A 25,856-nucleotide genomic window follows, 5' to 3' on the forward strand; every position below is an offset into this window, starting at 1 on the left:
TACTATCTGCCTGTAAGCTCTATGAGGGCAGGGGCCTTGCTTGGCTTGTGCACCACTGTACCCTTAAAGCTTAGCCCAGGAAATGGGTCGTTGTAGGTGTTCAGCAAATAATTGTTGACAGACACCTCTGTTTATGTTTTAACAGTTATAGTCACACACCATATAATCCGTCCTAAGTGAACTATCAACAGACACCTCGGTAAAGCAGCAGCCACAATTTCGTCTTTTTTCAGCCTATCCCAAAGAAGTCCTGTTTTCCTAGTTTTAGAAAATGCTCCTTTTGAATTTGGTTCACTCAGGCAAAGCATAAAGTGAAGACCTACTATGTGCCAGGCTTCAGGCTAGAAGCTGGTGGGCACAGCGTTAATTAAAAGAGCTTGATGGAAAGAGCCTGAGATTCCATGTCAAGCACGTTGTGCTCAGATTCTATCACTCCCTGCTCGCTAGTCTGTGACCCTGAGCAAGTCATGGAACCCCTTTGTCTCTCAGTTTTCTCCACTGTAAATCATAACTTTTTATCATGGAGCTCCAACTAAAGTGTTAGTATCTAAAAGGACTATGTAAATTAGAAAAAACTCTATACAAATCACAGTTACAATCAAGACTTGGTTCCTGCTCCCTAAATCCTAATCTGGGTAGAGGGGTCAATAAAGACCCTTATTCCAATGATTCAAACCTAAGCCTTTGATAAGTTCTAGAACATATGATACTTGCCTTGGGCATGGACATCTTTTTTTTCCACCTTCATTTTCCTTCTTTTCCTCCCTCCCTCCCCCCCGCCTCCCTTCCTTCATTCTTTCCTTTTTTTCTTCCTTTTGTTCTTTCTTTTTTCTTTCTTCCCTCTGTTTAATTTTTTTGGTCTAAAATTTTTTAGGCTAGCTAAGTTTCATTTCTGTAATCTACTGATAGTGTGGTGTGGTGAGAGTGAGGCAGAGAGAGTTGAGTTGATGTTGAGTCAAGGAGAAAGCTCTGGCTTTGGCCATCTTGGAGCTGCCACACACCTGGGGGCAGTCTCGCTTCTCCCTCACCAGGAGCAGCAGAGCCGCACTGAGGAGTCAGTCCCCATCACAATCCGTTTCCTCAACAGAGAAAGCCCTGCCATGAGTTCTGACTCCTCACAGGTATAAATCTATCCTTTTGGCCTTTAATATTAGCCTTCTGTTACGAAACCACTGCCCACAAAGAACTCTGCTAGGCTAATGTGGTGGTCATAAGGTCCTATGTAGACTCAACCCTGCCATTCAGAGATGATAACAATTGCTGGCATTTATTGGTGATGAATGTGTGCTGGGTCTGTGCTATCATCCCCTCTGACATAGCATGGGTGTGGAGTATGACTTCCTTCCAAGATGACAGCCCTTAACCACAGGGATGAACCATTATGCTAAAGAAAGAAGGGTACCCCAAAGCTCTGACGAGGCCCAGGCTTCCCAGAGACAATCTCCTGGGTTAGTAATTTTAGACCAGAAAACAGTGAAGTGGTGCTAGGGCCGCTGGCTAGAAGTCATTTAGGGTCAAGCAGAGCTTCCCAACACTAACTCTTTTTCTCTGCCCTCTCTTGCAGCTCTTGCAGGAGGCCACCATGAGCTCTCTCTGGTGCTCAGGGACTGGGGATGTCATCGAGGACTGGTGTCGGTGTGACTCCACTGCTTTTGGAGCTGATGGACTTCCCACCTGTGCACCTCTCCCACAGCCCGTGTATGGTTCCCTGTCTCTGCCCCTCTCTGCCACATATATCTCAGCACTGTGCTGCAAACAAATACCAAGTGTCTGCTATTTGCAAAGCAATGGTTTAGGTACTGGAGAGCAAAAAGAAGACCATGACACAGTGCCTGCCTTCAAGGAGCTCCCCATCTGTTAAGGGAGACGGGCATTTGCACAAATCATTACAGCAGAAGACATAGTTTGACAAGCACTATAGAGACATTTAAAGAAAGTGTGAGCACTGTAGAGGGCATGGTCAAGTCTGAATTGGGGGAATGGTGAACACTTTGTGAAGGAAGTAGCACTTGAACTTCTCCTTGAAGGTGGAGAAAGCATGAGAGATAGTGTTGGGAACTGGGGAAAGAAAGGATTGTATGTAAAATAAATAGCACGCTCAGAAGAGAAGAGGGCTAAAAGTGCAGCTGTAGTAGAGGAGATTAAAGATCTATAATGAGACCCTAACTAGGCTTTGACAGCACAACAACAACATAATCTTACTTACAACACAACTTACTGAACACTTCCTGTGTGCCAGATGCTGTGCTGAGCAGTTAGGTACTGTTATCATCCTCAATTGAATAGACATGGAAAAGACATGGGTGGATGGAAGAATTTTTCCAAGGTCACAGAGAAAGAAGCAGAGCTGTGGCCAGGAGGCCATACTCTTAGCCATTGCAGTTTGCAGCAGATAAGACCGAGGGGTGCTTTTTGGGTAGAGCCAAAGGGCATAGTGACTGACTGAACATGAGGGTGACGAGGAAGGAGAAGCTGAGAATGGCCCTAAGGCATCCGTCCTGCATGACTGGGAAGACAGATATGCCACAACTGAGAAAAGACACAGCCAAGGATAAGCAGGTGTGAGGAGGAGGATGGCTCAGGTTAGGATCTTAGGGTTACAGTGGGGCAGTCCTATAGAGCTGTCCAGTGGACACATGGAAAGATGGTCTGGAGCTCTGCAAAAAAGTGATGGCTAGAAGTAGGAGATTTAAATTAGCCCCAAAGAGATAAGAGATGGAACCACAACTAAGGGAAAGAATGTTCAGCTGGGAAGAACAGAGGGCCGGGGGTGAGTATTAGAGATGTGAACAGAGGAGTCTGCACTGGAGGGGTGAACACAACTGGTCCTGCTGATGTGAATCCTGAAGGGCCAGGGCCCTGGCAGGAACTCTTTTGGCCTCTACTACGGTGTCTGGTACGGGAGTGATGCCAGACGGCCAGGAAGATACTGTGTCAAATAAACGGTGCTGGGACAGCAAACTGGAGGAGCGTAAGTCTATGGGTGGGTGAGGCAAAGAAACCTGAAGAAAGGATCAGGACCTGGGGTAACTGGAGGGCTGAGTGAGCAAGGCCAAAATGGGGAAAACAGCAAGCGAGAGGCTGGTGTTGGTGAGCACTGCACACTGGCCTGTTACACGGAAGTGGGTGTGGGCACCAAAGGGCCAGGAATGAGCAGGAAGAAAACTCTGGGAAAGAGGAGGAGAGGTTAAGAGTGGAGTGTCATTACCAGCCAACATCTCCTCTCATCTGTTCTCTCCCAAATCCCTGTGGGTAGTTTTAGATACGCCAGCCATTGGCTTCTTCCTCTTTACAGCCATGACTTAGGCCTCTTGAATCAAAAGAGAATCAAGGTCATTATTAGCAAAGGTCCTTTTATTTAGTAGAAAGGTAGCCACCATGAGAAGATGGTGCTGCTAGACTCACTCACCAGCTAGGAAAACTACGTTTGAAACAACACCGAAGCCACCAAACCATTTTCATCGGGTGGATACCAAGACCCGGCTATTAGCATCCTAGAGCAGATTTTATTTCTAATCCCATATTTAGTAAACGTCAAAGCTTAAGATCAAATTGGGCTAAATTTCTGTAAACAGGAAACATCTATTAAGTACTTCACTATTCTTGTCAAATCCAATCACTTTTCTCAGCAGCAGATCTTAGTTTCTTGCAAGTGTCCTCTAGTTTTACACAGGTCTCTGTAACTCATACATACTTCTGTTTCTCAGTAGTGGCCGGCCTTTGTCCATATTTTCACAGAATTCAAGTTCTCAGAAAAGCTTAGTTACTCAAGATTCCTAACGCTTTTTCTTCAAAATAGTCCTCTACATATGACTCCAATTAATGAATTCGTCAATAGCTGCACTCTGTTTTGGGTCTATTCCATCTTTAATGTCATGTACAAAATATGTACTCTTTCATATTAAGCCACTAGCCAAAAAGCATGTGTTTTGCATTATTTTCCCAGTAGTTGAATTCCATGCTATTGCTTGCACAGTCTCTCATGCTTTTCTTGTTGGAGATCTTATCAGACATTATTACAGTCACGTGTATAATTGTATATTGTCTACTGGCCTTGGAATGCCACAAAAGAAGAGGCCAGGGCTGGCTTTTACACACCTACACCCTCAGCACCAAGCACATTCTTACGAGTAATGGACGATCTGTAACTCTTTCGTGAATTGAAATTGGACAGTGCAGATGGTTTGGGGTGATTCTGCCACAGTATCTTGCCCAGGGGTCCTTGAGACCAGTGACAGGCATCTGTGAGCTGAGGAGAAAGTAGGACAGGCAGGATTACAGATATGGGATATGGGAACCAAGGAGCAGAATGGATTTCAGGGACACATATAAGGGAGGGAGGCTGGAATGAGCAGGATGTGGGAAAATATCTAGAAGCCGGTAGTCTAAGAAGAAACAGGGAATTGGAAGCAAGTGAGAAACCTTAGATACATCCATGAAGTCAGAACAAGGCAGTGAATTGAAACCACTTGAACCTTAGGAGAGCCATACCCCTGAATGTCAATAATGTATTGAGTTGCTACAATTTAAAAAGCAGGTCATCCCAGAGGTATGAGATGGCAAAGCAAGACAGTGGTCAAACGGACAACTTGTATGGAATGAGGACACTATAAATTGGGAAAAACAAGGGGAGTCTGGAATGAGGAACCAGGATATTCATAGAAACCCAAGAGCAAAGACAGAAACTGAAATCAGAAGTTGGGTGAGCAGGCCCAACACATCACCCCTAAGGAGAACTTGACATGTGGCCGACTTTTTCCTGCCTCTTAGAGCCTCCAGTGAGCATTACCTCCAATCTGAGTCTGTTCCAAGCCCCAGCCAGGAGAGGGTCCCAGGAAAGAAGATGAATTATTGCCTTTAGTAAGAGAGGAAGGCAGGGGTCCAAAAGCAGTGCAGATTTTGGTTGTACCATGGGAACTGAACCGAGGTGGCCTCGCTAATGCGGGACTCTCGCAGATACCACTTTTAGTGGGTTTTATGTAAGCATTATACACACATGCTCAATATTTCTCAAGAACAAGTCCAGAGATTGTAATATTTTAAAGCCATATAAATAGTACTACGCAAAAAGCCCTGTATCCCCTAACCCATGTAAAATGCACACAGTCATTCATCTTTGACTCATCTACTTATTATTTACCTACAAATATCTGTTGTCTGTATCAAGCACTAAGATGCATGAGACATGGAGCTCAAGGATCCTCAAGAAACTGACTTCTAGTCAAGAGGACAGCCCCTCAAATGAATAACTTTGAAAGTCAGCTAAGACGGGTTAGAAAGAGTTGTTTAAAATCTAACAGATGAGGAGGTGGCGGATGTTGGTTGCAGCTGGGTCCCCACTTCCAGCTCCTTCTTGTCTGCCATCAGGCTGAGACTCTCCACGGCCCACGAGCCCAGCAGTACTTTGGTGGTCCTGGAGTGGGAGCACTCAGAGCCGCCCATCGGGGTGCAGATTGTAGATTACCTCATCCGTCAAGAGAAGGTCACAGACAGGATGGACCACTCCAAAGTGGAGACAGGTGAGCACCTCCCGCTCCGGGGCCCAGTCTTCATCCAGGGTGTTAAAAATGAAACAAAAGAAAAATGCGCTGCCTCATGGCGTTGCCCCAGGTCGCCAGTATCCCGGGGCAATGCGAGAGCAGCAAGGAGAAGAGGAAGCCATCGGCTCCTCCAAGCAGCAGCCATCTTGTCCATTTAAGAGTTTTTGCCTGGTGAGCGTCTGACAAAGTCTTGTTTTGATTCTGTTTCGCTTTTTGTTTATAAACGAGGTGTCTGTTTCATTGCCTCTGGGTACTCTCACAGAGAAACAACAATACAGTACACTCGTTATCCTAGCCCACAATTAGGAAACAATTCTCTGCTAACCACTGCTATGATTACAAAAAAAAAAAAAAAAAAAGAAAGAAAAAAAGAAAAATTCCTCTCTAATAACTCCCCTCCTGGCAAAAGTCTGTACAAACAGATCCATTTGCCCCATGTCTTGTTCTAAAGCAAACTGTGCATTTGTCAGGTCCAACTAGAAGAGGGAGGCCTTAAAGGAGTGGGAACACCCCATGAGAAATGTTCCATCTCTTCCTATTTCACTGTATACACGTAGGGAAAGGTCAACATAAATAAACACTAACACTTACGCAGGAGATGTGGTCATCAACAGGACGGTGGCGTCCACAACCTCATGCGGGATCAACAGATTCTGGTGAACCCATCCCTGAGGCTTGGGGCCCGTGTGCAGCTGCCCTCAGGCCCTGCTTCTTCTGCAAGCCCTTCTGTGATGTGCTTGAGATACTGCTGAGGTATGACAGGGACCCCTGGCCGGAACAGCTGTTCTCCGCCCATGCCAAGAACGTTTCATAAAAGAGCTCACAGATGTGATGGGCACAGCTTGCCCTAGCTGTTTCTGACCTAACTCTGGACAGACGGCTCTAAGTTGATTGGTTAAATAGGAAACAATCAGAAAGGGCCATCCCTTTTTGGTTACCTTTCTCTACTACGGATTTAAGAAGCCTAGGGACCGAGCCCTTTTAATGTTAAGTTCTCGTTGAGTTTGTCCCATCTTATCGTGGTTTGGTCATCGCAGTCTTTCATGCCCTTTCTGGTCCTTTCCCTCTGGGCAGAAACGGTGCTGAGCTTTGTGGACGACATCATCTCTGGAGCCAAGTCTCCCTGTGCGATGCCGTCTCAGGTGCCAGACAAGCAGCTCACCACCATCTCGCTGATCATCCGATGCCTGGAACCCGACACCATTCACATGTGAGTAACACACGACTTGCCTAATTATTCCTTATCTTGAAAGTCCCAAGGCTTTTAGCTGGTTCTCACTTTCTTTTTGTAATTGCGAAATTCACATAATATAAAATTAACCATTTTAAAGAGAGCAATTAGTACATTCACAATTTTGTGCAAGCATCACCTCTAGGTAATTCCAAAATATTTACAAAAACCCAAAATAAAACTAATTAAACAATTACTCTCCATGTCCCATCTGAGCACCCGGCAGCCACCAATCTTCTTCCTGTTTCTTTGGATTTATCTCTTCTGGATATTTCATGTAAGTGGAATCATACAATAGGTGGTCTTCTGTGTCTGGCTCTTTTCACTTAGCATAATATTTTCAAGGTTCATCTAAGTTGTATCATGTATCAATACTTCATTCCTTTTTATGGCTAATATTCCCTTTTAGGTATATATCACAATTTGTTTACCCATTCATCTGTTTTGATGGACATTTGGGTTGTTTCCACCTTTTGACTGTCATGAATAGTGCTGCTATGAACATCTGTGTACAAGAACCTATTTGAGTCCCTGATTTCAATACTTTGGGGTATATACCTAGAAGTGGACTTGCTGGGTCATATGGTAATTCTATGTTTACCTTTTTGAGGAACTGCCAAACTATTTTCCACAGCAGCTGAACTGTATAACATTCCTCCCAGCAATGTACAATGATTCCGATTTCTCCATACTCACAAACATCTTTTTTTCCTTTTCCTTGTTTTTACATTACGACCATCCTAGTGGGTGTGACATAGGAGCTAGTGCCTGTTTGGCTGCTTGAGTTCCTTTAGAGACTTAGCAAAACATTTTGAGTCTGGTATCTTGTCCCAATCAGCATTACAGAGCACCTAATTGAGTACCAGGCTCTGGAGTGGGGAAGATAAAGAAAGATAATATAGCCCCAGCCCTCAAGGAGTTGCAACATCAAGGGGAAATGTATAAATGACTAACTTCAAAAGGCAGAATGAAATATATGCTAAATAGAAGAGTAAGGGACACTTGGTAGGAGAGAAAAGAAATAGATGATTAATTCTAACTGGAGAGGATGTCCTCTGAAATGAGCTGTGGGTGTAAAATTTCAATAGGGAAATTGTAAAATTTCAACCAGGTTGAGGAAATGGCTAAGTTCAAGGCAAAGAGGCCTGAAGGTGAGGGCTGAAGCAGACAGTGAGTAAAAGGGAACGGGAGAAAGTGAGACTGGGGAAGACAGCAAGTGCCACAAGTCAAATGAGACTATTACATTTATTTGAGGAAAGGAGTAGAATAACAAAGAACTCTGCCTTAGAAGGTTAGCTCCAGTGGCATTGAAATGAATAGTTTATAGAGGTTTGAGATGGTCAGTGTTTTTCTTCAAAGAAAATACAGCAAATCCCAACATCATAGCACTTGGAACAGCCCTATTCTCTCTGAGAACTCTTCCCCATTTCTTTCTGTGCTCTGGGAACAACTGGAAAATATTTGTGAGACAGAGACATAGAAGACACCAAAAGGAAAGAGATAAGGATAGAAGCTAAGTCATGATGGAAAAATTTGGGGGCTAGGGCAGAATTCAGAGTGATGTCCTTCTGGGACCTCTTGACCTCATCAGTATGAAAAACACTTAACAGTTTACAGATGAGGTCACAAGAATAGAGTCAAGGTTTCCAGAATAAATCATTTCCATTTCCACAGTTGAATAGTTCAAAGATGAAAAGCACTCGAAGTTTGAGTGGCACTGATTGCAAGACAAACTGAAAGGCTTGGGCTGAATACCTTAGTATAGGAATAGCAGGTGTAGCTAGGGGGCAGATCATGATGAAATTAAACTCATAAAGACAAGTGATATTCTAGAGGATTTGGAAAGTGTATGTAGGCAAAGGTGATAGCTCTAGGACCAAGGAAGGTCAGCCCACTTTTTGAGTGACACCACAGATGCCATGATTCTCACCAGCTCACAAGAAATGGGGTGTTCGTGGCCCTTCAGGAGGGAGGCAGGCAGAAGAAACAACTTCCTAACCTGCTGCAATACATCTAAAACTCATGAAACTTGAATTAGTTAAAAGGTTATAGAGTATTATTCATTAATTTATAATAAGGGCTCAATAATTCCTGTCACTGAGTCACAACTGAGAATCTCAAAGTGCCTTTGAGCAGGAGGGTGGCAGTTGGTTGTCAGTTAGGAGTGCCAGCTGTTACCCTGGGACCCTCATGTTGTCTGGTTTGGCTACATTTCCTGATCAAAGACCTATTCTTAGTGAACTTCCAGTATTCCAGTATTACCCTCCTATGTCTATAAAACGTGTTTCCCGTCATTGTTGCTTTTTGAAGAGTAGGATGGGGCTAAGACCGGGCCGCCTATGACCACAAGGTGGCGCTGCAGATCACGCAAAGAGGGCGCTGACCAGGGCCCTGGGTGGTGACCTTGTTCTCCGTGGAAGAATCAAAGCGAAGTCTTTGCTTCGGTGCTCGGCATAGGGCGAGGATCTTTATAAATGCATTGATAAATACATCGGCCCCAAGCCCGATTTTGTCTCTTATCACCAAATGGCTGTAAACAAGACACTCAAACTTTCTGCAACCAAGTTCTCATATACAAAATAAGAGGAAGGAAGCCTTCATTTACTGAGCAGATTATTCTATGCAGGAGCCGCTTGGAATGCTCCCGTGACCCTGTGAGATTGGTGCGATTGTGCCCGTTTTATACCGGAGGAAGCTGAGGTTCCTCCTTAGTGAGTAGCGTCTGCAGAAATCACAGGGCTAGGAAATCAGTCAGGGGTTTCCGCGCTCCTGGCTCTTCCACAAGCACCACACCCTCTCCTTGCCGCTGCAGGTGACTGTGAAGATCTAGTACCGCGCCGCGAGCACAGAGCTGCTCAGAGCTGGCTCTTTACCTGGGGTCCACAGGGGTAGAATTGTATTTCAGTGTAACTGGCTTCTGTCGTAATCCTCTATATTTGTTAATGCATTTTAGAAAAAAACATTATTCTGAGAAGGGTCCATGGCAAAAAAAAAAAAAAAAAAAGTTGCAGAGCCCCTGGCTGGAAGGGGTAAAGGGGTCTTAAAGTGTGCCTGGTCCAGCATCTTCGTTTTACACACGAGGAGATTGAGGCCAGAGTGGGGAGGTGACTCACCAGACTCGTAGCCCACTGCTCCCTCAATCACAACCCACGTTCCCAGGAGACCCACTGACTTTCTCAGCCGGGACAGCAGCCGGGTGATTGGAAAAAGGGAGCCAAATCAGGGGGATCCACAGAAACCGCCAAGCCTGGAGGGGAAAAGTACAAAACCATCAGACAAAAGCAGTCAGTTCTTAACAGGAGCCTAAGAAAACTCCATGCACATCAAGTTTCAGGCCTCGAGGACCCCAGCCCTGGAGCCGCAGCCAGTCCATGTCTGTTCACACGCGCACATGCCCCCAATAAGTGTCATCGTCAGCTCTCTAACTAGGGGCTGGAAAGTCCCTGCCAGGGTGCTGTGGGAGGAGCCCGGCAGCATCAGATGAGGCAGGAAACGTATTCACGCCTTGGCCCTCCAGATGGGGAGCAGGGCTTATCTCTTCTGTCCCGTAATTCCAAATCACCCTCTTACTGTCCTGTGAATGTTCAATGGTAGAAACCATAATGCTAACAATGAAAGGAAAAGGCTTTCCTCAAATGACTGCATGTGGCATTTCCATGTGAAAATATGTAAAGTGCTCCCCAGGCTTTAATCATCCAAACAAACGAGCTGTCCTTCAGCCTCCCTCTGGGCGCCTATCCATGTTGAGAGCCCAGGCGGCTGTGGACTGGCTCTTAGCTCGAGCCCTGTCTCAGTCTAGAATGCGGTGGGAAGCATTTCCTTTCTTAGTACCTTGTTTTGCTATTAAAAATAATAAGAGCTGAAGAGCCTAACTTTTACATGAATTGTCTCATAGAGTAATGTGAGAATTAATTTAAGCACAGGCATTTCCATCCTAGCTCAAGATCCACTAGAGTTTGGCCAGAATTTATGGCAAGACAGACTGACAAAGCAGAGCTGCCCAGGTGGGGGTGGGCAAGCTCCGGGTGGGGTAGGGATTAACCTGGCCCCAGGTGCTGAGAGAGGGTCAATCTGACCGCCAATAGGGTACCTTAAATTTAGGACATTCCCCGTCACAGTCCAGGGAAATGGTTAGAAACTAAGGGTCCAGGATTAAAAATAAGGGTGGGTTATAAAAGGTGGGTGGAGCCCAGCAACAGGCAGCTTCAGATGGTTGACCCTTAAACATCAAGGCAGGAAGCATCATGTCAGCGTATTGCAAGTCTCCAGTCCCAACCTGGAGTTCCGAGGCCTCATTCAGGTCCTTGGACAAGACAAAGCAGAACCAGGCTTACAAGAGATGGGGCCCCAAGCAGGCTGGACCTGGGCAACTGAAAAGGCAGGGGCTCAGGTGTGTAGATTTGGATGCAGTTCATAGCAAGGGGCTGCAATGAGGAAAAAGAGCAACCCAACTGTGAGGACAGGGACCTCGGGCCAGACTCTCAGGCTAGCAGCCCAGTGACCGTGCTGGCTTGGAGCACCGGCCTGTGGGAGACCAGGGCTTCCTGTCTCCTGACCCTGAGGCAAACTGTCCGTAGGAACTGGGGTCCGGGCAGGCTGCATCAAAGAACATGTAACTCCACCTCTGGGCAGGGAGATGGATTTCCTACATCATCATAAGGTGCCCTGTGTCGAGAGCTTCCCAGTGAGAGAAACAGGCTTCCTCAAACCCCGAGAGGGCAGTTCCACCAAAGGTTTGTAAGACTGTAAATCCTCAAGCTCTTTCTACTGTTCCCTCCCCAGCACTCCTGCTCTAGGGAAGGGACATGGGTGTGAGGGGGGACGTCTGCCCACGTGTGGGAATTCTGGACCACAGGTGCTGGTTTCGAGTCTGCTGTGGTACCTCTGAGCCCATCCCTGAGAACTTGAGCTCAGGATGGTCGAGAGCAGGTGGGAAGTCGAGGGAGTCTTATCTGTCTGGCCTGAGATCTGTGCTGTGGGAAAAGACTTGGAAATGGAGCTGGTTCCAGACAAGGCCAATCAGCTTGAGGGTTTAGTGGTCTCAGTCACAATTCTAGAAGCAATACCAAGAGGCTGATCAAGTGTGTGAGGCCAAATGATGGAAAATTCCAGTAGCTGCCATTGCTGGGGTCCAGGCTGTGCAGTGCTGCCACTGGGAGACTGTGGGGTGCTGGGTGCCAGGAGCCCACTCAGACCTAGAAGGAGAAGGATGGCCGGGGAGAGAAGGTTTGCAAGACCCCAGATTTTGTACATGGATCAAGGTGGGCCTTAGTGCCAGACAAGACCATTTACCAGAACTAAAGAGGAGAGCAGGAGTCAGAGGGTCAGTGGAATGGGTTGAGCCACCTCATGCAGATGGGAGGGGAAATCTGAGCACCTGGTGGTCCCTGTCTGACTCACAGCAAGGAGCTGGGGGAGTCCAGCAGGGGAGTCCAGCAGGTCTGGGTCCCGGGTACCACATCCTGGACCTGGGCAGGTAAACACATTCCCACCTGAGAGGGGATCCCGGCAGGATGGACTTGCACATGGAAGGCATCATGATGCCCAGAGGGTTCAGAGATGGCAGAGGCAAGAAAAATGACCAATCAGGCATACAGGTTCTCTCCCAGACCATCCTCTGAGCTTCTTTGCAGGGAGGGAGTGGTAGAAGCAAGGTTTTCTCTGATGAGAGAAACACATATTCTGTTTCACCAGTTACACTGTCTCGGGCCCAGCTCACATTTACCTGGGCCATTCCTGACTCGGGGCCTTTCTCTCCCTCTCTCTCTGTCCCCCTGTCACTCTGTCAGCAGGAAAGAAAATCCAGCTCCCCAGGAGATGCAGACTCCTGTGAAGACACAGAAAAAGGAAAGGGACAGGAAAGGCAGCACTAAGGACTTTCTTTAGACATCCTAGGTTAGCTACCCGAGGCCCTGGACATACACAGGAGAGCTTATTTTCATGGTTATATTCAAATTCCCCTCTGAGTAGCAGAACCTGGAGTTTCTCTTTTTCCCTCTCCATCCAGCCACATCACCCAAAGGGCAAGTTTTGTATTTGGCAGTTGATAGCCAGGTTTTCCTCCTTTTCCTGGGAGGGCTCTTAGAATTGACACTTCTCACCCTTAGGGATGGGGCTGGATTCCAAGCTGGTTTTCCTGGTCCTCAGTAGACAGTGTCTCAGTGAAACAGAATGAGCTGACTGCAGGAAATAAAGGGCCCAGCTGCAGACAAGGCTAAGGACCTGCAACCTTGGCTGTTTGGCTTCTGACTTCAATTCTTTGCATAAAAGTTATTGACTGAACACAGGACAGATCAGAACAGAATTAATATAATTTATGGTGTTTCATTTGGTTCCAGGTATTGTGCTAGGTCTTTCTGTAATTTGTCCCATTTCCTCCTCCTAAAGACCTACAGTAGTTTATTATTATCCCTGTCTCACAGAGAAGGGAAAATAAAGCTCAGAGGACTTAAGTATAACTCTGCATGGCAGGAAGTGGAGGTTTCAGACCCAAGTTCAGACCATCTTTTTCCTAAGAGACATACCTTCCGTCAGCTCAACGTCCGTTGCAGTTTAACAGGCATCAGAATCACCTGGGAGCAGAGATTTCTGGTTCCCCCCTCTCAAGTTTCTGATTCAGTAGGTCTGGGGTAGGGCCTGAAAATGTTCACTGCTATCAAGTACCCAGGTGAGGCTGCTTTGGGGACCACATTGTGAGAACTACCACCCTATAATGTGATGTCAAATAATTTAGCCAACATGGCAAATTCCAGCCGAAGACCCACCAAGATGTGGTGAGAAGCTCCTGGCTGCAGTTTCTGACTCAGGTGAAGGTGAGATCTGTTCTCTCTGATGACAGTACCCCCCCCCCCCCGCCAGGTTCACCCTGTGGGGAGTGGACAACACGGGACGGCGCTCCAAGCCCAGCGATGTGATTGTGAAGACTCCTTGCCCAGTCGTGGATGATGTCAAAGCCCAAGGTAAGAGAAATCGAGGCTGGCAGAGTCTACAAGGGATGGCCCAGGGATCAGCCCTCACCATGAGGAAGGAGGGGCCGGCGGAATCAAACAGAACAGCCCAGAATTCAGTGGGGAAGAGGGAGAATCCAAGGCCCGTTGCAGGAGCATCACCTCTCCAGAAACATTCCTCAATCTGTACTGCCTCATTGCCCTCATTTTATTCCATTATTCCACATGGTCTGTAAGTTAAGGATCCAGTGGGAGACAGTGATTAAGCGCCTCTAGCATACATGGTCACACATCAGGTGCTGTGCGCATGGTCTCTGCCCACAGAATACTGAGCAGGTCACGTACTCAGTCCCTGTTGTTTATACATCTGAAAGATTATTCAAAACTAAGGTATAGAAAGACTAGAGATTTAAAATCCGTTGCTATGTGGGACCCTCCCTAGTAAAGATGGGTCAAAATCCTTAATTCGAAATTTTGATGTTATTGTGGACCAGTTATTTGATAAAGAGTTGTCCCTCTTCAGTGAAAATCACCCACCCACCAGGAGTGGCCCTTGTGGTTTAGGAGGAGTTTGTCTTCAGTCACCATCCATTGCACAAAAAAGGGTACCTCTTGGTGTCTGTCTCTCTCATAATGCTCCCTGGCTGGTCTTGACATTGTCCCCTGCTCCGAGACTATTCAGATCACCTCGACAACTGAAACTTATTTGTCCCATGCATCCCTTCCACAAAATTCTAGCACTAATTAAAGTGATTTGATCAACCACTAATTTATATTCAATAAAATTGAACTGGCAACACTTGCATTTTAATGGAGACATTTACTATGCTGGAAGCTCATGTTTTGCAAGTTTCAATAAGAGAAGTACTGTGGCTAAGCTGATTGGCTGGTCCCCCTCAAGTCACCGTGTCTATGTCTCCTGACTCCAGTAGTATCTGGTTGACCATGAGGGACACAATCCCAGAATGTTCATTCCATGGGCAACACCATGGCAGCATGAAATCACTGGGGGAAAGCTCTACTTTAACTAAAACCATTGAAGCTTGGGTAGCACTGTACAACTTCTGAAAGGATTTTCACATCCATTGCCTCATTTAATCCAAATGATGTATTAAGAGCAGGGTTACTTTTGACTCAGAGATCTGTTCAATCAAGATCCTTTCTTAAAACTCTTGAATGGTTTGCTGTTCATCTTAGGACAATGATCAATATATTGACTAGGAATATTAAGATCTAACTAGAGTGGCCCCTGCCCACTTCTCTAGCCCTTTCTTGCCCTGCTCTGCATTTCTGTTTCATTGCCTTTCTCAGCTCCTCCAACCTGCCCTCTCCACTCCCACCACAGGGTCTTGGCACATGTTGGTCCCGTTACCTTGCATGCCCTCCACCCCAGCCCCTTCAACTGACTCCCCTCCACCTGAAGATCTCAGAGCAAGTGTCCCTGCTCAGAGTGGAAGGGGTAGAGGGCCTTTGTGAGATGTCTTCCTGCTACCGTTTTTCTTTCTTTCAGAACATTTTTCTCAGTTTGCTGTTGTAATCATATGTTCAACACCCGTCTACCTTGCCAGTCGGTGTGCCCATGAGAGCAGGGTCCTAGTCTTTTTTGGTTTACAACTGTATCCCTAAACACTTGAATGACAGCATGATGAATGGTTAAAGAACTTAGGTGCAGAATCCGACAGCCCGAGTCCAGATTCCTGCTCCACTGCCCAACTGTTTGACCTTGAGTGGGTTGCTTAACCTCATACTTAAGTTTACTGTCTATGAAATGAGGAGAAATAGTAATATCCTAGCTAATAAAGTTTTAGTGAGAATGAAATAAACTAATTTATTTAAAATACTTTAATACAGTGCCTGGCACATACTGAGTATTCAGAAAATGTTAGCTAGTATCATTTTCCTTAACCAAGCCTAGAGCTGGACCTCTAATAGGAACTCAGTATTTACTGAATAATTAAAAATCACCCCCATTTTATAGTTGTGGAGTAGAGTAAGTACACTGGCTGAAGTCACAAAGCTAGATCTAACACAGTCAGCACTCACACACATTATTTAATCCCAGTCCCATTCCACCTACTACCTTCTCATTAGATATTTGGAGGGTTATTGTGTAAAGGACTGAAAACCTTTTCTTTGCCTCTGAATACAGATGAATAAGAAAAGACCTACATTAAAAAAGAGCATTCAAGTTAGACACCAAAAAGATTCTCCCTTTCAGAGTTTTAGAATGCAATGGGACGTTACAGTAGAATGGAGACATTTACGGATGAGACAGTGTCTTATTTTACCCAAGCTGCTATCACAAAAATCACACAATGGGTTGGCTGAAACAAGGGGAATTTATTGATTCATGGTTTTGAGACTAGGAGAAGTCCAAAATCTAGATGTCAACAAGGCTTGCTTTCTTCCTGATGATTAGCATTCTGGTACTGGCTGCAGGCAATTGGAGTTCTTGACCTTCCCATCACATGGTGATGTTCTCTCCTTTCTCTTCCAGGCTCTTTCTGACTTCTTTCTTGTGGATCTTCCCTGTGGCTTTCTCTTTATAAGGCTCCAATAATCCAGATTAAGGCCCACCTGGTTCAGTTCGCCACATCTAACTAAATATAACATCTTAAAGAAGTCGTATTTACAATGGATTCACATGCACAGGGACGTGGATTAAGATTAAGAACATGTCTAAATTGGGGTACATATTGCATCCACCAGAGTTGATGTGGTGCCTGGAGTGAGTGGTGCCTGGCTTGGAGGCATGGACTGGAGGACTTTTGAAGGTCTCAGTAATCCACTGATGGTGAGAGCAGACTGCGTTGGAAACTCCCAGATGAGAGACTGTCTGGAGAGGGCCTATGGCATCCTGATTTCATCATCTGTTGATTTCTTACTCCAAGTCATGGAGGAGCAAGTGATGAGAAGGTATCTCAGCTATAGCTGTTTTGGAGAGTTTACTGACATCCTTGTAGGCAGTCGTAGGCACGTTGGCGCTGCTTGCTGAATGGCAGGCTGGTGGGACATCGGGAAGGCAATTAGCAAGTAGAAGGAAGACAGCATGATGGTACCTAGAGGGTGGATGGATAGAAAGCAGCTCTGGAATAAAGAATGTCCAACATAGGGAAGTTTTTCTGGAAAAGACCACAACACTGTTTTCTCTGCAGGGCTCCTTTGGGTCAACTCTGGTCCCACAAACTGTCAGGATCTGCTTCTGCCCGCTTGTGCTCCCTGACAAAGAAGAGCATGAGAGACAATTTGGTACTGAGAGAATGGAATGACATTCCCAGTTCCTGGTATCCTTCAGCCAGGAAGGAGTCTTGTGAAAGGCAAACGTGGAGATTAACAAGTTACACTAATTGAGGGCATCCTTGCAAATTAATACAGTTCCAGCAGTTCTACCAAAACAACCATATGCTTTGCCTCCCTAAAATCCAGATGGCGGTCATAAATACATCTCACTCAGGTTTGAGTTTAAATCTAATAACACATGGGAATTGCCTTTTAAGGGACCCAGAGCAGACTTCAGCTCCTAGTTATCTAGCAGGAAGCTTGAGTGTATTCCTTACATGAGCATTATTCCTATGCTAGATACTTTCTATGAAGAATTTTACCACTTTGTGACACTAAAGTCACAGTTAAAGTTTCTACCTTGTTTTACTGAAATCAGCCTTCCATAGTAGGGACAAGCTAGTGTCAATAATAAAATCAACCCTCTCAACCAGCCTCCAGGTTAGTGCAAGGGTTCTTCATGAAACTTTACTAAGGGAGAGTTAGGGTTCATCTACAACTCTCCCAAAACCCAGGACCCTTCCCTGACACCAAACACAATGCATATCCATCCATTCATTTGATCATCGCACAGCCATTTATTGAACCCTGGTATTAAACTCTGGTGCTAAAGACACAAAAACAATTAGTCTCAGAATATGTCTTCAAGGATTTTATAATCAGATTTCATGACTTTATTCATTCATCCAACAAATATTAAGTCCTTACTAAATGTGTATTCTAGGCATTAGGTGCAAAAATTCCTATCTTGTGGAGCTTATATTTTAGCAGGGGTGAGAGACAGTAAAACAATACTAAAGTATTTAATACTTCAGATGATGATATATGTTATGGAGACAAAAAGGAACTGGGATAGGTCGAGTTATGGTAGAATTTTAACCAGAGTAGTTTGGAAAGAGGGGGAAGTGTGAGCAACACAGATGTCTGGAGAAGATCATTCCAGATGGAGGAGCAGCAGTAGACAGATTCTTGGCATGGGTGAAGAAGAGAAAGGGGGAGTGGAAGGATGAGAAGGAGAGTGGCAGGACAGGCGCTCTGAGAGGCAGTGGGCCAGGAGTCAGAGTAAGAAACTGGACTCTGCCTCAGTATGAGGTGGGCAGCCCAGGAGACGTGGACCAGAAGAGTGGCATGGTTGGACTTACTGTTATACAGGATCATTCTGACTGCTGTGTTGAGAATGGACTCAGAATAGGGGTCAAGGTGGAACTGGGGAGACTAGTTAGAAGGTTATGGAGAGACAGAGGAGAGACGATATTTTTTCAGACTAGTGTGACAGCAGTAGAGGTGGTAAGACATGCTCCAATCGTAATATATTTTGACAGGAGAACCAGAGGATTTACTAATGGATGGATGCAGAGCATGAGAGAAAGAAGAATCATGTCAGTCTTATTGTATATTGTGAGATGTGCTGTATAGAGGTATGTACAGAAGGCTAAGGGAACATGAGCAGGCTCCCCTAGTTCAGCAGCTGGTGATTTTTCCCCCCAGCAGACCCCGGCAGCACAGCCCAGGTGAAGGCAGAGAAAAAGAAGAGGGAGCAAGCTAGTTTAGGGCCCTAGCAATGGGCCACGTGGGTTAGGTAGGAAAGGAAGTAAATACAGGGCTGATGAGTGGAAAGAAGGGAGAAGCCAAAAGACTTGGGGTTTCCATGAGGTTGAAGAACAGTGTGTAACAGCAGCAAGAAGTGCAGGAGGTTGTGTTCAATGTATGTTCTAGTAAGATATACTATTTTCAAGATGGAGCAGTTCTTGGGGATGATGGTTGACTTTTGGTGGTCGGAGGGCTCTAGACTGAAAGAGGTCTTTCAGTAAAGTCACCCCAAATGCTGTTAGGAAACAGGGTGAAGAAGATGCCTGTGAACCAGATGCAAAATGTTTCAATGGATGGAGAAGAATGATCAGGAGGTGAGTAGGGAGAAATCAGGAGAGGCAGGTGAGCTTTGAAAGTGAAGACCTTTCTACAGAAAGATGGAGGATTAGCTGTTTACAGGCAGCCATGGGAATCTGGGAGACTGTGAGAAGCATCCCTCTGTACTGGAGAAGGCTTCGGGCAGTTTCAGCTAACACAGGGATATGGCGGTAAGAACAGTGTGTGCCCAAGTCAAAGGTGCAGGGAGAGTACCCAGTTCCTGGTATCCTTCAGCCAGGAAGGAGTCTTGTGAAAGGCAAACATGGAGATTAATAAGTTAGACTAATTGAGGGCATCCTTGCAAATTAATACAGTTCTAGCAGTTCTACCAAAACAACCATATGTTTTGCCTCTCAAATCCAGATGACGATCATAAATAAATCTCACTCAGGTTTGAGTTTAAATCTAATAACACAAGGGAATTGCCTTTTAAGTGACCCAGAGCAGACTTCAGCTTCTAATTATCTAACAGGAACCTCGACTATATTCCTTACATGAGCATTATTCCTATACTAGATACTTTCTATGAAGAATTTTACCACTTTGTGACACTAAGTCACAGTTAAAATTTCTACCTTGTTTTACTGAAATCAGCCTTGTAGTAATGTTTTGCCATGTAGTAATGCTTACTCCAGAGTGAATAAGGGAAACTTTGAGGATGAGTTAGTACAGAACAGTGATTCTCAAACTGGGTGGTCCTGACCATCAGCCTCAGCACCTCCTGGGATCCGGTTAGAAATGCCAGTCATTAGACTCTACCTTATGGAATCAGAAACTCTGGTGGAGCCTAGAGTCCATGTTCTAACAAGCCTTCTAGGTGATTCTGGTGCACACTCAAGTGTGAGACCCACTGGTCTGGAGGAAGCACAGAGAAGCATGGGGAGGATGAAGGAGAAAAGACAGATTGGGTTGGGGGCTGGAGGAAGGGACCTTGCAATTTGGGCAGCTTTAGGAATGACAAAGATGTAAGTCCAGGTGGAATTCATTGTCTTTGAGTTTTCCTATGGAATGCTGTTGTCAGTTGCTTCCACATGGGGACAGATTGAGGTTGCAGGTAGCTCCTGTGTAATAATGAAGGTGATGAACTAGGACCTTTGGTCAGGTGACTTTTGTTATAGTGGACAAGGAAGCCATCAACAAAAGATATATATGCTTCCTAGGATTCCCGTGTCATAGGAAAAACAACAACTGCCACTGGGGGATGAAAGCTCAGTTCTGCCCCTGGAGTCTGTAGAAAATCAGGCTATTTTCTCCAGTCCCTTGGACTACAGTGTTCCAGTATCTCTCTCATGGTGTTGGGAAAAGCATGATCTAGTAGAGAAGAGGAAATAACACAAAAAATAATAACTGCTATCATTCTACTCTCTCCCTCATTCACCTTATTCCAGCCATTCTGGCCTCCTTGCTGTTTTCAAATATGCCAGCCCATCCAGCCCAGGAGCCTTTGTGCTAGTGTTTCCTCTCTGTGGCTTGCTCTTCCCTCAATATCCCCACCGCTCATTCCCCCTTCTTCAAGTCTAGGTTGGAGTATTATCTTTCACTGATACTTGCCAAGACCCCCCTATTTAAAATCACATGACCCCCCTTGGCACTCCCACATGTTCTTTTTCTGGTTTTATTTTTCTCCACTCTCTAGCACACTATGTATTTTACTTATTTATGAGGCTTATTATCTAACTGAATGTCTTCCCCCACTAGACTGTAAGCACCATAAGGGTGAGGATTTTTGTCAGTTTGGGTCAGGGATGTATCCCAAGTGCCCAGAAAAATGTCAGACACATGGTAACACTCAATAAAAGTTGTATTGAATGAATGAATAAATGTAAGCTTCCTGCATCTGGACATATGCTAAAATATCACTTTTATTCTCACAAAAATCTTTGAAGGTATGAAGTATTAACCATCATTGAACAGACTAGGAAGCTAGGACCCAAAAAGAAGTTAAGTAACAGCTGATTGTTCAGGAGCCCAACTCTGTTTGAAACTCAGTGTCTAGTTTGTAACATGCCCCTGGGTCTGAGGGCCTCAGTTCAGGCCCTGTTAATTTATTCTGCTGCCAAAAAGATTGTTCTAATTCTTCTAATAATTCAGTTTTCCTTTTTTGTGTGATGAGGGTTGCATACAGCCCCCTTATCATCTTTCCCCTGAATTTCACCTATTCCTGGACATCGCATTGATAAAGAGAAGGGTGGCAGATACCTATCTTGAATAACTCAGGCTTATGTGAAGCTGAAAGCTGGGTACAATGATAACTAAAAATACCTTACATTCTTTTCCATTCTTTGAGTTAGAGAACTCTTGAGATGCGACCAAGGCTAATGAAATAATACCTCTAAATTCTGTCCATGGAGATAGGAGGAGCCAGGAAACTTTATGCTCTAGGAGCCTAGTGCATAGATCTTTCTGAATATGGCATCCCATTTACTGATGTAGGCTCTTAAGTGCAGCCAGGAGCTAGATTATCTTGGTTTTAGGAGATTTGTGGTAGAACCTGGGCCTCTCCCACCTGGTCTCAGGCACACATCTGTTGATGACGGGAAGCGTCAGCCTCCTCCAGCTGGATATTACTGTTATATTATGAGAATGGTAAATATGTCAGAAGGCACCTTTTCAGCTCTCACTGTCCCTCTGCAGAGGCTGTCACAATGAGTGCCTGGGGCCTAGGCTGTTATTTCCCATCACCAGAAATGAAAATGGATTGGCCTCATGCAGGGGCTGGAGAAGGAAGCCAAACCTCCCTATTAAACACTCCTTGCCTCACAGTGAACACAATACAGCTCTTGGAATAGTCCCTCTGCATCTTCCTAGCTCAACTCCAGAAATGACAGACCCTCTGCCCACCTCCTAGGACTCCCTTCTACGTGTATCTATGGTTCAAACAACTAGGGCCACATCCTCTACTAGGACAGTCACCCCAGATTTGCCACTCCCAAGACTCTGCTTCCTGTACCTTAAATTGGTTAAACACCACTGACCTTTGAGCATTGGTGCAAAATAGCAATGGCAGAAGAATTCGGTTTTAAATCTTGGCTCCAGCCCACATGGCTCTGTGATCTGGGGCAGGTCACCCAGCTCTCTCTCTGAATTTCCTAATTTGTGATCAGGGACATTCCTAATCATCTTGCAATGGTTTGTGAGAATTAGAATTCCCATATGTAAAGTTTTTGGCATTCAGTAATTCTCCAATAAATAATGGGTGTTTTAGTTCCCCAGCTGCTAAAACAAATACCATACGATGGGTTGGCTTAACAACAGGAATTTATCAGCTCAGGATTTCGGAGTCTAGAAGGTTTACTTCCTCCCGAGTCAGTATCTTCTGGTGGTGGCTTCTCCTTTCTCTCCTGGGTTCTAGTGTCTTCCACCTTCTGGCTGCTCCTTGAGGTTTCTCTCTCCATCTGACTTTCACTCTGCCTGTCAAGGACTCCAGTTATCCAGATTAAAACCCAACCTCATTCTGTTGGGCTACACCTTGACTGAGGCAACCTCTTGAAGAGATCTTGTTTACAATAGGTCCACACCCACCAGAATGCAGACCAAGGCCAAGAACATGAACGTGTCCAAACTGGGTTGCACAATTCTTTCCACCACACTGGGGATACAACAGATCTTTATTTTCTCAACCACTGTCTTCTTTACCTCTTGATCCCAGAAAGAGAATCCTAACAACCTGCAAATCTAAATGCATTTCCAAACTGAAATTATTTTACTGCACCTAAAGGTGGTGGCTTCAAGTGTTAGTTGCCAAGGGATTGGTATAACCTGATATGGAGAGATATCTTTGAGAAACCCACCCCCAAAGTAGATTCAGATTGCTCCCAAAGTCATGTGCTCCATCCATTTGGTTAATATTTTTCAATCTACTATATTGTCTGACCCTGTGCTAGCCACTCAAGACAAGTAACACCAGGCTCCTATTCTCATAGGCAACAGACAAGATAGAAGAGTAAGAGAATCATTGCAACATTGGTAGGGTAGGGATAGAAATTTTATTCATTCCAACCCTGGGAACAATTCCCATGATGACTCTGTCTTACCAGAAGCCCTGAATTCACTTGGAAATATGACAAGGAATCCAATTGCCTCCCCTTGCTTTAAATTAAGAGAAGATCAAGTAGGCAAAGTCTTGGTCTGGGAACCTGTGGACTTAGAGTTTTCATCCCCTGAATTAACACTGGATCTGAAACAAACCATTTCTTTCCAAATATTAGTTCCCAGAAGTTTAGGGGGGAAATGTAAACACATCTCCTTTTCAATGGGTTTAATGATAAAGTGCCTTGAGCTCCATAGGAAAGATGTCAAGGCTCTGCCAAGTCATTGCCCCTTTGCTACATGACCAAGTTCACACTTAGCAATGAATGGCCTTGAGGCAGAAAGATAAGAAATATAAATTAAACCTAAAGCTTACTCATTTCGAACTGAAGGATGCCCTGGATTGGGTTTAGGTGTCACCACAGACCTGGACGCTTGTCTTCACATCTGCCTGGGTGGTCTTTGCAGAGGTTTTTGTATTCCCATAGTCATGGGGCCAGGTTGCTTCTGACACCATGGCCACTCCAGGGTGACGGTCTTGTGTTCCTTCATGCTGACCACAGGCTGACCTGAAAGCACCTCATCTCATCCCCAAGTGAAATGCCTGCCACCTGCTGCCCAGGCTTCCCCGTTGCCTTTGTAGGGCCCACTTGGTACCCAAACATTTGCAAACCAGAAGTGCAGGGGAGTTAATGCCCCATGGGGGCAAATTTGGACCAATAATGATGGATGCTGACAGATAAACTTACTTCCTTTCTCCCCCATGGGGGGACCAGTAGATTCATACATTCTCTCCAAAAAATGTGGCAACCAGATTTTCAGGAAGGTGTCCAGCTCCTTAACGGACTCCCTTATATTTGCTCTCTCTCCTTTCTTGCCTCATTTCCCTTTATCCTCAAACTTGCTTCCCTGGGATGCACTTCTCAATGAAATATTATTCTATAATTTGCATCTGTCTTTGTATTGTTAGGAAACCTGGATAAAGTCACAGAATACTATAACTGAAATTGGCCTTAGAAATATTCTAGTGCAAGGTCTTAGTATTATAGAAGAGCAAGCTGAGCCCAGTGAGTCAAAGTTAAAGTGAATTACTCAAACCACTTTCTCCAGGCTTTCCTCAGTTTCATTTCTCTTAATGTAATATCATATATGGATATAAATGTATAGATATCATGTATACATATATATGTATATACCTACACACATATACATGGACACACGCATACATGTCTGTGTGTAGATAGATATTCTTTATTTGTCTTTTCTTCTCTCCTCAGAAATAGCAGACAAGATCTACAATCTCTTCAATGGCTATACCAGTGGGAAGGAGCAACAGACTGCCTACAACACCCTCCTGGATCTGGGTTCTCCCACCTTACATCGAGTCCTCTACCACTATAACCAGCATTATGAGAGTTTTGGAGAATTCACCTGGCGGTGTGAGGATGAATTAGGCCCCAGGTAATGAACAAATTGCACTGTCTCTTTTAAAGACTTCAGCTCCTTCAAATTTTGTACCTCTGTTGGGCGAGGTGAACTGTGGGAGGAGGGAAGAGACACAAACTGATATTCTATAACTTTACAGAAGCGAATTTATTGAATTACAAAAACTACAAACATTTATTATAAATGATATGATAGTTGAAAGTAAAGCAGTCTGTCCAGCAGACAAAGAAAAGGAAAAGAAAAAACTCTTCAAACCAGGGTTACAAACATTTATCATTAATAACACGATAGTTAAAAGTAAAGCAGTCTGCCCAGCAGATAAAGCAGTCTGTCCACCAGATAAAGGAAAGAAAAAGAAAAACTCACCACGCTGGGGAAAGCCCCCACATCTGATACTACTGGCTGGGGAAGTCCCGGTTCTTCAGCCCATCAGAGTCCCAGCTAGCACAGTGTCCCAGGCAGAGCGTCCCCTCCTGGGTGAGACCTCCAACTTTTCCTGGGACCCGGGCCAGTATTTATTGCAATTTGTCCAGGAGTAGAAGTGCTTTGCTGCACGTCTCAAGGAAGGGTTAATTCCTTGGAATGAGAACAAAGACTTCCTTATCTTAGTTTCACTGGCACATGGGTAGGTAGGGAGCCTACCCCTCAGCGGAGACACAGGTGATCTATTAACTATTATCGAAACTCCTAGGTAAACTCTGTTAGGCTTCAGTGACTTCCTTTGTTACACATATCTTTGGTTCTCATTCGCTTAGAGACAGGCCGGCACCTGCTGTCATGCAGGGCAGCTATCTGCTTACAGTTCATGTTGGTTTGATCCATACATTACACCTTCCTACAATTTCTAACACAACCTCATACTATAATCTTACATCCATGAATTTGCAGAGCTAAGGTGCTAGAAGAAGAAAATCTTGTGCTTTACGACAGTTCAGTTCATGCAGATTAGTTTTGGATAAGCTGTACTTAAGTAGTCAAATCATGAAAGCATTTCCTGAACTCTGAAAAAATCTTTGTTCTTTACCTGGTTGCCAAACTCTGTATCATGCTGACTCAGCATCCCAAATGCTAAAACTATAGCAGCCAGAAACTTTTTCTTATAAAAAAAATTAGGAATTTCATTAAAGAGTTTATCCAAAAATACTTATTGCGTATGAACTTACAATATGTCATATGCATCGTACAGACGTCGGTCAAGATAAACCTCCACATTCTCTTGAAAGGCAACATGAGGAGTCACTGACACACCTTAAAATCTGTCTTAGCTGAAGTTAGGATGGCATAGTGTTTGCCAACTCCCCCATGACCTCATACTTTATGTCTACTGCTTTCAGGTTATACAATACTGACAGAATTCTTGGAAAGAAAGGAATGAGAAGAATGTGTAGAGTTACCACTTTTCTTTTGCTCAATTCTAGTCATGGCTGTATATCACTGCTTTGGGAAAAAAAAAAATTCCCTGAAAAATTTGGAATT

At 44.8% G+C, this 25,856-nt stretch overlaps 1 protein-coding gene across 1 annotated transcript in view; it reads left to right on the forward strand.

The window, feature by feature from the left end:
* The window catches only part of ASTN1 (astrotactin 1), a 360,836-nt gene that overhangs the window by 328,387 nt on the left and 6,593 nt on the right, over window positions 1-25,856 (forward strand). Inside the window, exons 18-22 of the mRNA XM_037825286.1 lie at window positions 1,565-1,698; window positions 5,368-5,519; window positions 6,615-6,750; window positions 13,630-13,730; window positions 24,212-24,395. Coding sequence (XP_037681214.1) covers window positions 1,565-1,698; window positions 5,368-5,519; window positions 6,615-6,750; window positions 13,630-13,730; window positions 24,212-24,395 — 707 coding nt within the window. The remainder of the gene's footprint in view (window positions 1-1,564; window positions 1,699-5,367; window positions 5,520-6,614; window positions 6,751-13,629; window positions 13,731-24,211; window positions 24,396-25,856) is intronic.

This window comes from Choloepus didactylus, chromosome 2 (assembly GCF_015220235.1).
Source record: "Choloepus didactylus isolate mChoDid1 chromosome 2, mChoDid1.pri, whole genome shotgun sequence".
NCBI lineage: Eukaryota > Metazoa > Chordata > Mammalia > Pilosa > Megalonychidae > Choloepus > Choloepus didactylus.